Source organism: Lampris incognitus, chromosome 20 (genome assembly GCF_029633865.1).
Source record: "Lampris incognitus isolate fLamInc1 chromosome 20, fLamInc1.hap2, whole genome shotgun sequence".
Taxonomy (NCBI): Eukaryota; Metazoa; Chordata; class Actinopteri; order Lampriformes; family Lampridae; genus Lampris; species Lampris incognitus.
Window position 1 is genome coordinate 14,313,533 of NC_079230.1, and position 16,317 is coordinate 14,329,849.

Sequence of the window (16,317 nt, forward strand, 5' to 3'; positions counted from 1 at the left end):
TTTTCCTCCCTGGAGCTGGTTGAGTTTGTTTGACATCATGAAACCAGTGGACTGGGTGCATAAAGGTAACGGCATCCTTGATTTAAGTTATGAGCGCTATCGCCATCAGAGAGCGCCATGTGCACCCAATGTTTGCTCCACCAGTTCCTTGTGGGAACTGCCAGTTTGCACATCACCAGTTTAAGGCAGGCTTTGCTTGGATCAGGTGGCGATTAACAGAAAACGGTCAGCCATAGAAAATGCCATTAAGTTTGGACAATCCCAGGAGGATATTGGGAAACGATTAAGCTTATTTTTTTTCTGTAAACTGGAATTGACTTACAGCAGCATTAGAAAGTTTGTGAAAATTTTACATTTTTCTGTATTTCTGCATAAATTTGACCTAAAATGTGATCAGATCATTATCTATGTACTAAAAACTACATAAAGAGAACCGAATTAAACAACACAAAAACTACTTTTTTCACTTATTCGTTGCACAAAATAAGACTGAATGGGGGGGGGGCTAAGAGTACATCTGTGGCCAAAATCCTCTGTGAATTAGTACACATAGCCATTGTAACTCTACTTAATGCTCATACCAATTTGCATATGAAACCTACTGTTGTTTTCGGTCGTTATAGTTTGTAAGGGTGGGGATACCTGCAGTCAGTTGAGACTGAAGAGGTCACTTAGATCAATCAATCAATCAAGTTGCATTTTATATAGTGCTTTTCTAGCTGCAACAGTCACTCATAGCACTTTACATTTCTAGTCAAATCTCAATTTCAGACACCTGTTATAATAGAACAAGCCGTTTTCTATACAACCGCTACCCATTTCTTATGCGTAAGGCCACCGAAATGTGATTTACAACAATTAACTTATTCACATACGCATCATCATGCATCCAAACAGCATCTGTAAATGTGAGCAGCTTTTTTAGCCTCAGGGGATGTGCAACATGATCCAGAAAGGGTCGGTGTGGGTGCAGGTCTCCGCTCCAACCAAGCAGCTACACACCCGAGTCCATAAATCAACATCCTTAGCAAAGACTATTGGTTGACTAATAGAATCAGTTGTGTAACTGCTTGGTTGGAACAAGACTATTGTTTAGATGAGTGATGAAACATTTCTCTCAATAAATGTTGTGTCTAGATGAACTGATTCAACTTTCTGTGTCAAACACTGCATTCAAACATGAGAACCTCACCCCAACTGCGAAGCAGGGTGGAGGCAATATCATGGTTTGGGGCTGCTTTGCTGCCCCTGGACCAGAACGGCTTGCCATCATTGACAGAACAATGAATTCTGGATTGTTCCAGCAAATTCTCTTATTTGTAAATTCTACAGGAGAATGTCAAGGTGCCAATCTGTGAGCAGAAGAGCAACAGAAAGTGGGTTTTGCAGCAAGACGACAACCCTAAACACACAAGTCCAGCTACAGACGAATGGTTAAAGCAGAAGAAATGTAATGTGTTGGAGGCCAAGTCAAAGTCCAGGCTTTAATCCAATAGAGATGTTGTGGAATGACCGGAAGAGAGCAGTTCATGCAAGGAAGCCCACCAACATCACTAAGTTGAAGCATTTTTGTGAGAAGGAATGGGCCAAAATTCCTCCAAGCTGATGTGCAGGACTGATCAGGAGTTACTGGAAATGTTTAGTTGAATTTACTGCTGCTCAAGGGGATTTGGTTGAACTTCAGCAGCAGTAAATTCAACCAAAAATGTTTGGTTGAATTTACTGCTGCTCACCGGTTACTAAAGGCAAAGGTTTACATGTGTTTTTTACAAAAAAGATGTTTTTTTTTTTTTTTGGCTTTTTCCCTCTTTTCTCCCCAGTTGTATCCAGCCAATTACCCCACTCTTCCGAGCCTTGCCGGTTGCTGCTCCACACCCTCTGCCAAGCCGGGGAGGGCTGCAGACTACCACATGCCTCCTCCGATACATGTGGAGTTGCCAGCCGCTTCTTTTCACCTGACAGTGAGGAGTTTCACTAGAGGGATGTAGCACATGGGAGGATCACGCTATTCCCCCAAATTCCCCCTCCCCCCTGAACAGGTGCCCCGACTGACCAAAGGAGGCGCTAGTGCCACGACCAGGACACATACCCACTTCCAGCTTCCCACCCGCAGAAACGGCCAGTTGTGTCTGTAGGGACGGCCGACCAAGTCGGAGGTAACATTTGAACTGGCGATCCCCATGTTGGTAGGCAACGGAATAGACCACTACGTTACCCGCACACCCCCCAAAAAAGAAATTTAATGTTGGATAATTTTGCTCAATACATAAATTAAAGAGCAATAAGTGTCATTTTTTGTGTTGTTTGTTTAATTGGGTTCTCTTACATCAAGGATTGGCTCTGAGTCCTTTCTTGTTTGCAATGGTGATGGACAGGTTGACGGACAAGATCAGGCAGGAATCTTCGTGGACTATGACGTTTGCAGATGACATTGTGATCTGTAGCGAGGGTAGGGTGCAGGTTGAGGAGAGCCTGGAGAGGTGGAGGTATGCACTGGAGAGAAGAGGAATGAAAGTCAGTAGGAGCAAGATGGAATACCTATGCATGAATGAGAGGGAGGACAGTGGAATGGTGAGGATGCAAGGAGTGGAGGTGACGAAGGCATATGAGTTTAAATACTTGGGGTCAACTGTCCACAGTAACGGGGAGTGCAGTAAGGAGGTGAAGAAGAGAGTGCAGGCAGGGTGGATAAAAGTGTCAGGAGTGCTTTGCGACAGAAGGGTACCAGCAAGAGTTAAAGGGAAGGTTTACAAGATGGTTGTGAGACCAGCTATGTTATGTGGTTTGGAGACAGTGGCACTGATGAAAAGGCAGGAGGAGGAGCTGGAGGTGGCAGAGTTGAAGATGCTAAGATTTTCATTAGGAGTGATGAAGAAGGACAGGGTTAGGAACGATTATATTAGAGGGACAGCTTAGGTTGGATGGTTTGAAGACAAAGCAAGAGAGGCAAATTTGAGATGGTTTGGACATGTGTGGAGGAGAGATGCTGGGTATATTGGGAGAAGGATGCTGAATATGGAGCTGCCAGGGAAGAGGAAAAGAGGAAGGCCAAAGAGGAAGTTTATGGATGTGGTGACAGAAGACATGCAGGTGGCTGGTGTGACAGAGGAAGATGCAGAGGACAGGAAGAAATGGAAACGGATGATCCGCTGTGGCAACCCCTAACAGGAGCAGCCGAAATTAGTAGTAGTAGTAGTAATAGTTTAATTGGGTTCTTTATCTTCTTTTAGGAGTTAGATGAAGATCTGATCACAATGTAGGTCAAATTTATACAGAAATACAGATAATTCTAAAGGGCTCACAAACTTTCGAGCGCCATCCTAACTGTCCCGATGAAATAACACTCTCCCATCCATTACACAAATCAGGTCAAAACAACGTTCCAAGAAATATTTCTGAACGCTATCTGATCCAGTTCTGGATAAATAATCAACAAACACCATAGGACCAAGAAGCTACAGCTTATATCCAACGGATTCATGAGGGACTGCCCTAAAAGTGCAAAGACATGGCACTTCAGACAAGCAAAAACAAGCAAAGCAAATAAAAATAAAAACTCATGACACAGCCCAAGTGTGAAATCTAGATCCTATTTGGCTTTTACATCATCGAGAATAAGACCAACTGGGCCAGATGGTGCATAAGCAATGTGAAATCAGTGGAGTATAGATATGTAATTCGAAGCTGCTGATTAATTTCAGGTCCAGAGATGTAGGCAACTAAACGTTGATTTCATTAGGCTTACGTTGAGTGTAACACACTTTCAAGTAAAGCAGACATCCATGACTGAGCTCTGCCAGTGTTAAGCAGACTAACAACACCTCAACCCCGACCGCTTTTCACGCACATACAACACATCTACGTCAGTTTAACAGACACAAATTTGATCTGGTCTCAGACTGGATCACACACCTTCAACATAGCCTTTCCTCTTTTAGAGGCCTTGTGTGTGTAATTCCACTTGAATCCTGACCTCCACTGTTCAGGATTGTGATGAACCACAACAGGTCAAAACAAGCAAGATAAACAAATATAGAACAGTGGTGAGTGCACGGCATGTTTGCCGATGTCAGATGTTTTCGAATGGCCGCAGCAGATATTGTTTGCTGCAATCGCTGCATAGTTTATTGAGGACTGTGGGGGCTAGGGCATCAAACAATGACGAAAACAAATAAGCCACTCCAGTTCCTGTGTTTCTGAATGCAGAAATCTGGGGACTGGAGGAAGGAGTCATTTAATTTCTTTTAACCCATCAACCCCTTTTGATATTTATTTGTCATGTTATGCTTCTGGAAAGCCAAATATTACCCATAGCTCATCTAAACGAGTGTCTCTTGTTCACCCCTTTCCCCTCCTCTTCTGAACTTAGTGACTTAGTTGAACAAAGAAAAACCAACTAGCATCTCCAGTCATTTCAGACACCCACAACGGCTTCTAAAATACGTTCTCTACAAAGCAGAACCCTGAGACGCATCAGTGGAACACTTGACCGCTTACGGAATATATTAAAAGTTGCTCTCTGGGTAAAACACGCCTCCTTATTCATTGGTCCGCTGCCCGAGTACACTCGCCTACACGACAGTGCTGGTCCCTCCTCCAACCATCGTTAAGTCCCTTAGATGGATGACTCTCACAAACGCATGCACACACGCACACACAGACACACACAAGCACATGTATGGAGCTAAGCCCTCTCATACTTTTGTCATTCGAGGAATTGTGTTGATGTTTTTGTTGTTTGTCAGAAGTGAGACGGGGGACCTATATTATGTGACAAGGAGAGATTGGTTTCCTCTTGTTCATCCAATCAGGAGTAGATGGTGATGACTTCGCTTCCTCCTCCTCTGACCAGCAGGACACGTTCCAGTCCCTCTGTCAGAACCTCCAGGAATTCCATATCTGGCCACGAGTTAAAGGATCAATGTTTTTGCCTTCAGAGAAGAAACGTCTTTGCACAGCGAGCCTCTCAATCAAGAGTTCTGATCCCCCCCCTTTTTTTCCCCAGTTGTACTTGTGCAAATACCCCCCTCTCCCGAGCTGTCCCGGTCACTGCTCCACCCCCTCTGCCGATCCAAGGAGGGCTGCAGACTACCACATGCCTCTTCCGATACGTGTGGAGTCGCCAGCCACTTCTTTTCACCTGACAGTGAGGAGTTTTACCAGGGGGACGTAGCGTGTGTGAGGATCACGCTATTCCTCCCAGTTCCCCCTCCCCCTGAACAGGTGCCCCGGCTGACCAGAGGAGGTGCTAGTGCAGTGACCAGGATACATACCCACATTCGGTTTCCCACTCGCAGACACGGCCAATTGTGTCTGTAGGGACGCCTCACCAAGCCGGAGGTAACACGGGATTCGAACCGGCAATCCCTGTGTTGGTAGGCAACGGAATACACCGCCACACCACCCGGACACCCCATGGGTTCTGACATTTGAAGGACTCTGAAACATGGTGTGTTATGATTCTTTGTGCTCCAGACGTCAGCTGAACCGAAGAGAAGGACTGTTTCCTAATTCCGACCAAAGCACAAAAAGCCTGCTTGTTTTTAAAAACTGACTTCTGACATGAATCTGAGCCAAATGAATGGCAATAACATTTTACTCGTGCGCAGCAGCTGGCAGTCACTAAGCAACTGGCTAGATTTATTCCTGAGCTGACATGGAGGCATTAACGTGAATAACAGCGGAAATCAACAGAGAGACCACCTGCTGTGGCTTTTCGATCATCCTTCATTAGTTGTATAACAAAATGCACAGCATTAGTTGTATTCAGAAAAAGAAGCGTTTGCCCTTATCCTGGATTCCTTTACGCAAACATGCCAATGGTCACGATTCAAATGAAATGACAAAGAAATCTGTGGCTTAAGATAACCCTAACCCCATACTAGCACACACAACAACACAACAAATTGGCTTGTTTCAGGGATAGTCTTGCATCTATATTGTTTTTTTGTTTGTTTTTGTTTTTTTACATTAATACAAATGGAATGACCTACCATGGAGGGCCTGCTTTGTTTAAAGATAAGGTCAGGTGTTTCCAGAAATTTCTTAAAGTCCCAAATGAGCAGGAACCTAGTAGAGAAAAATGCAAGACATCCCAAAACTTCTCTAATGTGCTTTCTCTTCTGAATAATTCTGTCAAATTTTTCTTTGACTGTAACAGTGCTGAGAAACCCTGTGCTGTCAAGGATACAGTTTTCATCTCCGTCAGGGTTTTTGGGCGGTCCTGGCATGTTGAGCAGGACCAGCCGGGCGTCATGGGATTTGTTGACGATGACCTCATTCAGCTTGACCGCCGTGTGCATCCGTCTGACATTAGAGTGGTCACTTGGAGGGGGGAAGAGGATGGTTAAAAAGCAGTTTAATTAACAAGTGTCAATTAACCACATAAAGGTTGTATGTTTGTCACTCTTCTTCAATTCACTTACACTACACTTTTTTTGTGCCTTTTCTACAATTCAGACTCATATTCGCCGGTAATAAGTTCTATAGTGATAAATTCAATTTTGTTTCTTTAGAGTTATCCTTAACTCTGCTCATCTTATGAATAATAAAAATGCCCCTTTCATCAAATCACATGTTTTAGTGGAACTGTTGTTCTTTGGATTTATCAAGTCCTTTGACAATAGATATCATTCACATTTCTACTCCACATTTTCTACTTACTAATTTGTGTTTTTTGATTTTATTTTTTTTATATACTCTTTTGATCCCTGTAGGGAAATTACACTCTGCATTTAACCCATCCTAGCTGTGTAGCTAGGAGCAGTGGGCAGCCGCCATGCAGCACCCGGGGACCAACTCCAGTTCGTCTTGCATTGCCTTGGTCAAGGCCACAGACAGGAGTATAAACCCTAACATGCATGCATTTTTTGATGGTGGGGTAAACTGGAGCACACCCACCTAGACACGGGGAGAACATGCAAACTCCACACAGAGGACAACCTGGGATGACCCCCAAGGTTGGACAACCTCAGGGTTCGAACCCAGGACCTTCTTGCTGTGAGGCAACAGTGCAAACCACTGCACCACCGTGCCGCCCATATATATTGATGCCCACAAATTTGGCTGTATGTGTGTGCATTCAGTTGCACATAGTATGTGTGTATGTGCTTGTGAGTTTTCCTTTGTCAGTTTGTGTGTTCATGTGTATGTGCTTAGTTGTTTACTTGTAAGTATATGTGTATGTGTGTCACATATACTATGCACATACTAAATTTTGTATATGTGCATTTTTTTAATCTGTCTTTTTGTGTTTGGGTCCCATCGTTCAAGTACTCACGGTCGGATGCTGAGCATGTCTCTGAAGCCCTCTGGCGTGGAGCAGCCCGAGTGTGCGGAGCGGTACTGCAGGGTCTTTTCTTTGGTCCAGGTCATCTGGACCCGCCTGTGGTGGTCTGAGCAGGAGCCGCCGGCCCCAACCCCCGGTGCCTTGTCCCGCTCCCCCCCGTCAGTGTCATCCTCGTCATCAGAGCCAATGCTGGTCAGCCGCAGCATGGAATTACGGTCCTTGACCAGCTGGGCCTGTTGTGGTGCACACACAAATGTGGATGGGTACATACACACATGCACAAAAAGTGGAACAGTGGACAGATGTGTGCATGCACACAAACACACAAAATACACACACAGCCACACAAAGGCAAAGAAATGCATGCACGTGGCAGCACAAACACACACACACAACCAAACCCACACATTTTATCTAGAGATTAACCAACTGGCCACTTTCTTTTCTCATCATATTGCCCACTGTCTACAAATTGCTCTACACCCCTCCCCCTTATACTTTTTAGTTCTATTCCTTCTTCCTCTATTAATGACTGTCTCTCTCTCTCTTTCTCTCTGTACCCATCCCTTTCTGTGTACCTGAATATCTCTCTCTGTGCACTTTTCCTCCCACACCTATTTTTTTCTGTGGACATTTCAGTCTGTCTCTCTTTACATGTGTCTATCTGGCACTGTTCATACCTGGTATTAAAATGTGCTTCAGGTGATCATTCCATCAATACATGAGCAGATGTGTTCACACCCGTATGTGTTCATACGGGTGTGAACACACCCAAGACGGATTGAGAATCAGATCACCCAAACCAAATTTGGAAGTGGTTGGAGACATGTGACCACATTGGTAGTGTAGTGTGAAGGCATATGCATTTTCTAACCACATAGCATTTTATTCCTCATCTGTGTAAGCAGAAATACGTATACCTTCACACACCATCATTGCAATTAAAACCACGAGTTAAATCCTGATCAAACATTTGCAACAGTGGGTACCCATGGATGGAGCAAAAGAGAGATCACCAAATGTCTACGCACTCTCTGGTGTGAAGAGTCAGTTCAAAACAAATTCGAGGATTCCTATCGAAACTGATGTCTATAGGAGGAAATTTCTAAAGAAAAACTGCGGAAGTGATCTACATGGTTACGTACACACTGAGTGGAAGATTCAATCATGCTTAACAAAAGACGCATGTTGACAACAGGTGTGAACAGAAGCTGTCTCAGACACAATCTGGACATATCTGGATATAGGAGGCTAGGTCTAAACAGGGTCTCTGTCCACCTCTTCTGTCGCCATGTCCAGTGTGGGAAGATGGCGGCATGGACTCGTGTTTGCAGCGGCCTCACCCAGTACCGATTATGCAGTGTCTTTGCCCACGTCTACATCTGCATCTAAGTTTGTGTCACCGTGTGAAGTTTTTAGGTTGATCGTTGATTTCGCTTGGCTGGGAGAGCTGGCACTGGATCGGCTGAGAGAGCTTGGTCTGCTTTGTCCTGTCGGCCTGAGGAGGAGGCACCGAGGGCAGTCTGACAGGACACGGAAGCGGGGCAGGCTAAGCTAACTGCTAGCCCATGGCCCTGCCCGAGAGGAAACACCGAGGCATCCTGGTGGTGGCCTAGCCTAGCATCGACTGTGCAGTGTTTTTGTCCGCGTATGCATTTGTGTTGTCGTGTGGAGTGCAAGGGAGGTGTGTCGAAGGTGTCTGGCTGGAGAGCTAGCGTCGGATCGGCTGAGGGAGCCTGGTCTGCTGCATATGATGGGCCCAAGGATCACGGCCCTGCCTGGAGCTGCGCCTGAAGAGGAAACACCAAGGGCGGTCTGACAGGCTGCAGAAGCAGGGCAGGCTAAGCTAACTGCTAGCCCATGCAGACCGGCAGTTCCGACAGTCATCTTGGCTGGGGTTCGTTCTCTGGATGGTGGAGTTTTTGGACGGTGCTGCACTGGGTGGACTGTGTTGTTGGCTGTTTGTGTTTTTTTTTTTTTTTTTGCTTGGTTCTCTCTGTTTTTATATGTTTTTAGTGGTGTTGTTTTTGGATATGTGTTTTTGTCTTTTGTGTACAACTGCTGTGGGCTGGGGGAAACAAAATTTCGTTTCTTTTGTGTACATAGTACATAAGATGAAATGACAAATAAATTGTTCCTGATTCCTGACCTCTCTCTCTGTACAGCGGTCTGTCTGACTCACTGCATAAATGCTTCTTTCTGTGTACCTGTCTGTCTCTCTCTGTCCACTTGTCTGTCTTGATCTGAATACCTGTCTCTCTCCGCACACCTATCTAACTGCCTCTCTCTATGGACCTCGCTGTCTGTCTCTTCGTGTACCTGTCTGTCTCTGTTGAGGGGCTTGGTATTTGTGGTGTTGACTCTCGATACCCTTGAACCTAGGGGAAAGATACACCTACAGATAACACATAGTCACTAACTATCTGCTTGCTAACAGAAAAAAGACTAGTTCATCTGCTGCAGCAAAAGTAGACATCACTGCAAGTAGGCACATGCTTTGGTGAAGGTTTTTCCTGAACATATTGCCCAACTGGGGTAAAACAGTGTTAAACTTTTTTAGTAAGAACATGGAGGCAAAAGAAGAGCCGAAACAAGTGGAGTGAAAGAGAGAGAAGGGGTGTTGGAATTAGGTAAATGAGTTAACAGGATGTTATCAAATAATAACTGGAAATTCCTTTTTTTTTGTTCCAGTCCACTTTAGGAACCAAACGGATGAAATTTGCTGAAATCTGGGAAGGGTTTCAGTCACCTTTTGTCTTGATGCATGCTCGATAATCCCGGTAAAGAAATCCCAGAAAGGTGAATCAGTTCATCTGGACACAACATTTAGTGGGAGAAACATTTCATCATTCATTGCAGGTATCCCCCTACCTTATATGTCGCCATCTTACAATGCTGTGATTGCAACTATTCCCCAATCCTCTGTGAATAGTACACATGGCAATTGTAAGTCTAGTTAATGGTCACGGCAATTACATATGAAACCGATCGTTGGTTTTAGTCGTTATGCAACTGTATTGTTTATAAGGGTGGGGATACTCGCATTCAGTTGAGACTGAAGAGGTCATTTAGATGAGTGATGAAACATTTCTCTCTCAATAAATGTTGTGTCCAGATGAACTGATTCACCTTTCTGGGATTTCAGTCAACTTAGTCTAAATGGTTTTAACTGAAAACTTCACTGAAAACATCTGAGCTGCCCTGATACAAGAAACTCTATCTCTGGCAATGCAACTTGGATAAAACTAATTATGAATGATTTACAACAACTATCTGACCCGGTTTGGCATAAAACACCATTTTGGACAAACAACAGGCCTCTTACTTGAATCATTTAGATGCCGAACAATGGGATTTCAGATAAACTACCGTTTTAAAATTTGAACATCTGGAATGATTGTTTGGCGTGTTGTCAGTTTGAAACTTAACCGTTCCCTGCAAGGAAATCCTTTTGCCACATACCCCACTGAATACCGAGGTCAGGGGTCAGCTACAAGAGTAGAGCTCTGAGAGCTGGTAGGGATTTTGTGCTTTGCTTAAGGACACATCTGCAGGGCAGAGGTCCTCAAACAGAGGCATCAACTCTGGTGACTTGGTTGAAAAGTCATCTCTCTTGTCACTCACTGGCTCCTTGTCCAAATTCAGTACATAGGCAAATAATAGTTGATCGGTTAAAAAGACTAAAAAAGTGATTTCCCCTGAAGGATTCAATTGCACTTTGGTGGCCCATAGATGTTTTATAAGCCCATATGTTCAGGAAAACCTCTTTGCCTTCACAAGGTGAACAGCAGCTCTCAAAGAGGGGGACTACTAATTTGCACTACATATGGCCACTTGCACCCAGCTACTCTGCAACTAGTTAACTTACGTCATCGAAACTCCAGCGAACTCGCTATGGAAACCAAAGGCAGAGTTGGATGAGGTGGACTTAAAATGACTGGCAGATGCGGTTGCGAATAGCAGTACTGGATGGAAAAGACCGACGTGATGTATTCACTTTTTTTTTTACATTAGCACACAAATTTTCCATTTTGCCATCACCAGGGTTCCTACATGTTTTCCAAATCTAAATTCCATCTTTGATCCAGACCTAAAATTCCTGAAACGATTTGAAGAATCAACATGCGGTTATGTCCATGTGTGCACTATATTGCTTACATGTTGCTCGCTCGCTTGCAAGCAGCATGGCACAGAGTCTGTGGTGCTCACCTCCTTTTCCCGGTCTGACTTGGAGAGCCTCATCTGGCGAAGCATCTGAGACCTCTGCTCCATCATCAGGGTCCTCTCGTAGGTATATGCACTGATGTCACTGTCATGCTGCAGAGACAAAAAAAAAAAAATGAAAGGGAAGGGAAGTTTCAGTCCTGTTACCCCCACCTTCAGAAACACACACACACACACACACACACAAAATCGTGTGTAAGAGCTGCTTACCATCTCAACTACCTCTACCTCAGCCTCGATTCGCAGGTGGTAGAGGAAGGTTGCCAGGTCCTTTTTCATCTGGATGGAGTTATCCTCCATCTGGGCCACCGTGAAGATGCGCATCCCACACTTGCGCCAAACCTTGGCAGATGCAGAAGGGAATGTACACACACACAACGGTCAGAGTCAAAGTAATACCAAACAATTCAATACAGACCAAAGCTGAATCAAACCCCTTTTTTTTTCTCCAATTTTTTTTGGATTTTCCCCCATTTTTCTCCCCAGTTGTACCCGTCCAACCACCCCGACTCCTACAAGCTGTCCCGGTCGCTGCTCCACCCTCTCTGCCAATCCGGGGAGGGCTGCAGACTACTACATGCCTCCTCCGATACATGTGGAGTCGCCAGCCGCTTCTTTTCACCTGACAGTGAGGAGTTTCTCCAGGGGGACGAAGTCCATGGGAGGATCCCGCTATTCCCCCCAGTCCCCCCCCCCCGAACAGGCGCCCCGACCAACCAGAGGAGGTGCTAGTGCAGCGACCAGGACACAGACACATACCCACATCTGGCTTCCCACCTGCAGACATGGCTAATCCTGTCTGTAGGAACGCCCGACCAAGCCGGAGGTAATATAGAATCAAAACCTTTTGCCAAAACCACACATACAAACATTTACACAAGGTTGTGTATTCCAGATGAATGCTTAGACAAACATAAACAAAATCTCAAAAACACACACCTTGTGTTGACGTAGCAGGAAGGGCAGCAGCATAAGCATGCCCCCATCATGGACGATCCACCAGACGTCGATGTAGCCCTCTGCGCAGGGTTCGCTGTTGCAAGGAAACAGCGAGATGTTCTTGGGGACCAGCAGGGCCAGGTGGGCCGCCGTGGTCAACCGCACCGTGTCTAGATAGGCCAGAGAGAGGGCACTAAGAGGCTTTGTTCAAACTGTTCCAACTTAATTTTTCTCAAACTGCCACTGTTTGTTGTACATTATAGTGAATAGAAAGAGGTTATGCATGGGGAAAAAAAATTGTTTGGAAAAATATTGCCACAGTAGCACACTTATGAAGATTTAAAAAAGTTGAATTTTTCCGATGAAAGCACATGAATTTAACTGTCTATAGCAGCAAACTCATAAAAAATAAGGAAAAGTTGTTTCATGCGACTTTGTAAAAGTTTACAAAAAAACCAAAACAAAAACAGTCCAAATTATTTACGGAGCCAGTAATACCGAGAAAGTAGTGGTTCTAGAATCCATGTCTAGAATTTAAGTTCTGAAGTGTTCATGTGCCGTTTTATGGAAGGTTCAGCGTTGTACTGCTGTATTGTTTGGTGATATCAGCAGCTACTGTAGCTGGCTGTTACAGACATACACTCACTGGCCACTTTATTAGGTACACCTTGCTAGTACCGGGTTGGACCCCCTTTTGCCTTCAGAACTGCCTTAATCCTTCGTGGCATAGATTCAACAAGGTACTGGAAACATTCCTCAGAGAGTTTGGTCCATATTGACATGATAGCATCACGCAGTTGCTGCAGATTTGTCGGCTGCACATCCATGATGCGAATCTCCCGGTCCACCACATCCCAAAGGTGCTCTATTGGATTGAGATCTGGTGACTGTGGAGGCCATTTGAGTACAGTGAACTCATTGTCATGTTCAAGAAACCAGTCTGAGATGATTCGAGCTTTATGACATGGCGCGTTATCCTGCTGGAAGTAGCCATCAGAAGATGGGAACACTGTGGTCATAAAGGGATGGACATGGTCAGCAACAATACTCAGGTAGGCTGTGGCGTTGACACGATGCTCAATTGGTACTAAGGGGCCCAAAGTGTGCCAAGAAAATATCCCCCACACCATTACACCACCACCACCAGCCAGAACCGTTGATACAAGGCAGGATGGATCCATGCTTTCATGTTGTTGACGCCAAATTCTGACCCTACCATCCGAATGTCGCAGCAGAAATCGAGACTCATCAGACCAGGCAACGTTTTTCCAATCTTCTATTGTCCAATTTTGGTGAGCCTGTGCGAATTGTAGCCTCAGTTTCCTGTTCTTAGCTGACAGGAGTGGCACCCGGTGTGGTCTTCTGCTGCTGTAGCCCATCTGCCTCAAGGTTCGACGTGTTGTGCGTTCAGAGATGCTCTTCTGCATACCTCGGTTGTAATGAGTGGTTATTTGAGTTACTGTTGCCTTTCTATCAGCTCGAACCAGTCTGGCCATTCTCCTCTGACCTCTGGCATCAACAAGGCATTTTCGCCCACAGAACTGCCGCTCACTGGATATTTTCTCTTTTTCGGACCATTCTCTGTAAACCCTAGAGATGGTTGTGCGTGAAAATCCCAGTAGATCAGCAGTTTCTGAAATACTCAGACCAGCCCGTCTGGCACCAACAACCATGCCACGTTGAAAGTCACTTAAATCACCTTTCTCCCCCATTCTGATGCTCGGTTTGAACTGCAGCAGATCGTCTTGACCATGTCTACATGCCTAAATGCATTGAGTTGCTGCCATGTGATTGGCTGATTAGAAGTTTGCGTTAACAAGCAGTTGGACAGGTGTGCCTAATAAAGTGGCCGGTGAGTGTAAACTGCCCATCATGTGGAGCGCTTACTCATATCATCAGAAAATGCAATGGAGGAAGCACTTTTTCAACCAAATCAGTGGATTGTGTCAAGTCAGCCTTTTACTGAATAAAGAAGTGAAGGCTGCAAGTCTACACTTAACTAGTACGTTTGTCCAGTGTTGAGTCTCGAAATTAAACATTTCATAAAACAAGTGAAAATAATTGTTGTTGTATTATCTGTTGGTAAATATCTTTTACAAGCTTGCTCTTCCATATCAGCTTGTTAGCCATGACAAATTCGCTTCAGACTCACGGCTGCTTGCATTTTTCTTCCGTATTTGGCAGCTATGGTGAAAACATAAAACACTGTATGTCATATCATTTGCTGGAAAGTCCTACCAAACAGTGACAAATAAAATGAGCAACAACAAATGCGTTTATGATACCGAAACTCCCTAGCTACTGTCTTGAATATTCGAGTCACACTAAGTATAGAAAAAGGACAGATAATTGCATGCAAATTTTCAGGATTGTGGCTTTAAACTGAGGCTTCAAAACTCAATAGATAGTTAAGTGACCTGTTGAGATGAACATTCTTTGCAGAGTAAAATTAAATCTGCTTTGTTACTTAACCTTATCAATCCTCAACCCTTTAGAGGCCATGGTTGTTTGGCTAGACCATGAATTCCTACTAGCTCTAAAAGGGCTGTTCTGCAGCTGAACCACTGCTTTGATATCCCTGAGCAAAGGGTGAGATTGAAAAGGTTGAAACTCTTTTTCTGGGGGATCAAGAGATTATGACCAGAAATCATAAAGAAGTCCGTTCAAAGAGGGTAAACTAGGAATACCCACTGAGTAATATCCTAATCTGTCTATGCTGCTCCCTCAAACTCTCCCTGCTCAACTCACTGATGAAGGTCTTCCAGGACTGTGGGTCTTCACTCTGCCTCCACGCGTGAGGCCAGCCCATCACCACAGTGTTGGGCTTCATTCCCCCCAAGCCGCTGGACTGTATCATGTAGCTGATGCCCTCACGAGGCTTCATGGCCACAATGCACTGGCAGAAGCCCTTCACACGCTCCTTATCCATCAGGTGCTTCATGGTCTTTGGAAAGAGACACATTGGGAACAGCAATATGTTGAAGAAGCCACCAGTGGCCAAGTAAGCTGTACAAACTGAGAGGGGCGCAAAAGTACTGAGAGACGTAAGAGAAAAAAGAAAGGAACGAAAAGATAGGATGAAAGAACAAATGAAAGAACAATATCTATTTGATCAGCAGTTTTAAGGACTGTAGATTTTGTTCTGGTTAGTTACATCAATCCCTTGGACAGGTCATGGAACCAGGGAAATTTTTGGGTTATTTGTCTACAGATCTATAGATTCACCAAGCCTTATATTAAATGCCGTAATAGTTGCCATGGCTGCAGTGACCCTGTAACAAGGACAATCCCCACCTGTTCAGCAGCAAGGGCTTCTCCGTAACTGTGGAGAAAATTGCCTGGGATGACGGTGCCCACGATAGTCAGGCCTTTCCCTGCCTTCAGCTGGCTAGCAAATGTCAGCAGGCGGGGAGACTTCACGTGGGCATCTTCATCCAGCTTCAGTAGCACTAACAGCTGGGGCCTGTCGGAGAACAGCGGACATATACAGGTTAGGTTACAGTGTGAGAGAAATGATGCCTTTGCATGTTCATGTTTCACTGATGTAGACCACTGCTACTAGTGTTAGCATTATTGCTATTACTACTACTACACTAGTAACGCATGTCTAGCACTACTAGTGCTACCATTATGAGTACTATTACCAGGACCACCATATGTCCACTAGGAACCACTTTTTAACTTGACTTTCATTGACAATGTTTACCACGAAAAAGAAGTAAAGCTGCCATGTTGTTGGGCTGATAAGTACGAGTGTTACTGCCACTACTGCCACTACAACTACATGTAGTACCTCTGTAGTTATTGCTACTTCTACCATGACTACGTATACGACTTACTGATATAAGAACTAAAAAACTGAAAAA

The 16,317-nt window shown here is 44.7% G+C and overlaps 1 protein-coding gene across 2 annotated transcripts in view; it reads right to left on the reverse strand.

Moving 5' to 3' along the window:
- Positions 1–4,807: 4,807 nt before the first annotated feature.
- Positions 4,808–16,317, reverse strand: part of LOC130130897 (solute carrier family 12 member 6-like) — a 46,094-nt gene continuing 34,584 nt past the window's right edge. For both annotated transcript variants that reach the window (XM_056300754.1, XM_056300753.1), the window contains exons 18-25: positions 15,746–15,914; positions 15,200–15,395; positions 12,452–12,621; positions 11,723–11,854; positions 11,498–11,605; positions 7,280–7,521; positions 6,191–6,324; positions 4,808–4,899 (exon numbers count right to left, since the gene is read on the reverse strand). In XM_056300754.1, coding sequence (XP_056156729.1) covers positions 4,808–4,899; positions 6,191–6,324; positions 7,280–7,521; positions 11,498–11,605; positions 11,723–11,854; positions 12,452–12,621; positions 15,200–15,395; positions 15,746–15,914 — 1,243 coding nt within the window. The remainder of the gene's footprint in view (positions 4,900–6,190; positions 6,325–7,279; positions 7,522–11,497; positions 11,606–11,722; positions 11,855–12,451; positions 12,622–15,199; positions 15,396–15,745; positions 15,915–16,317) is intronic.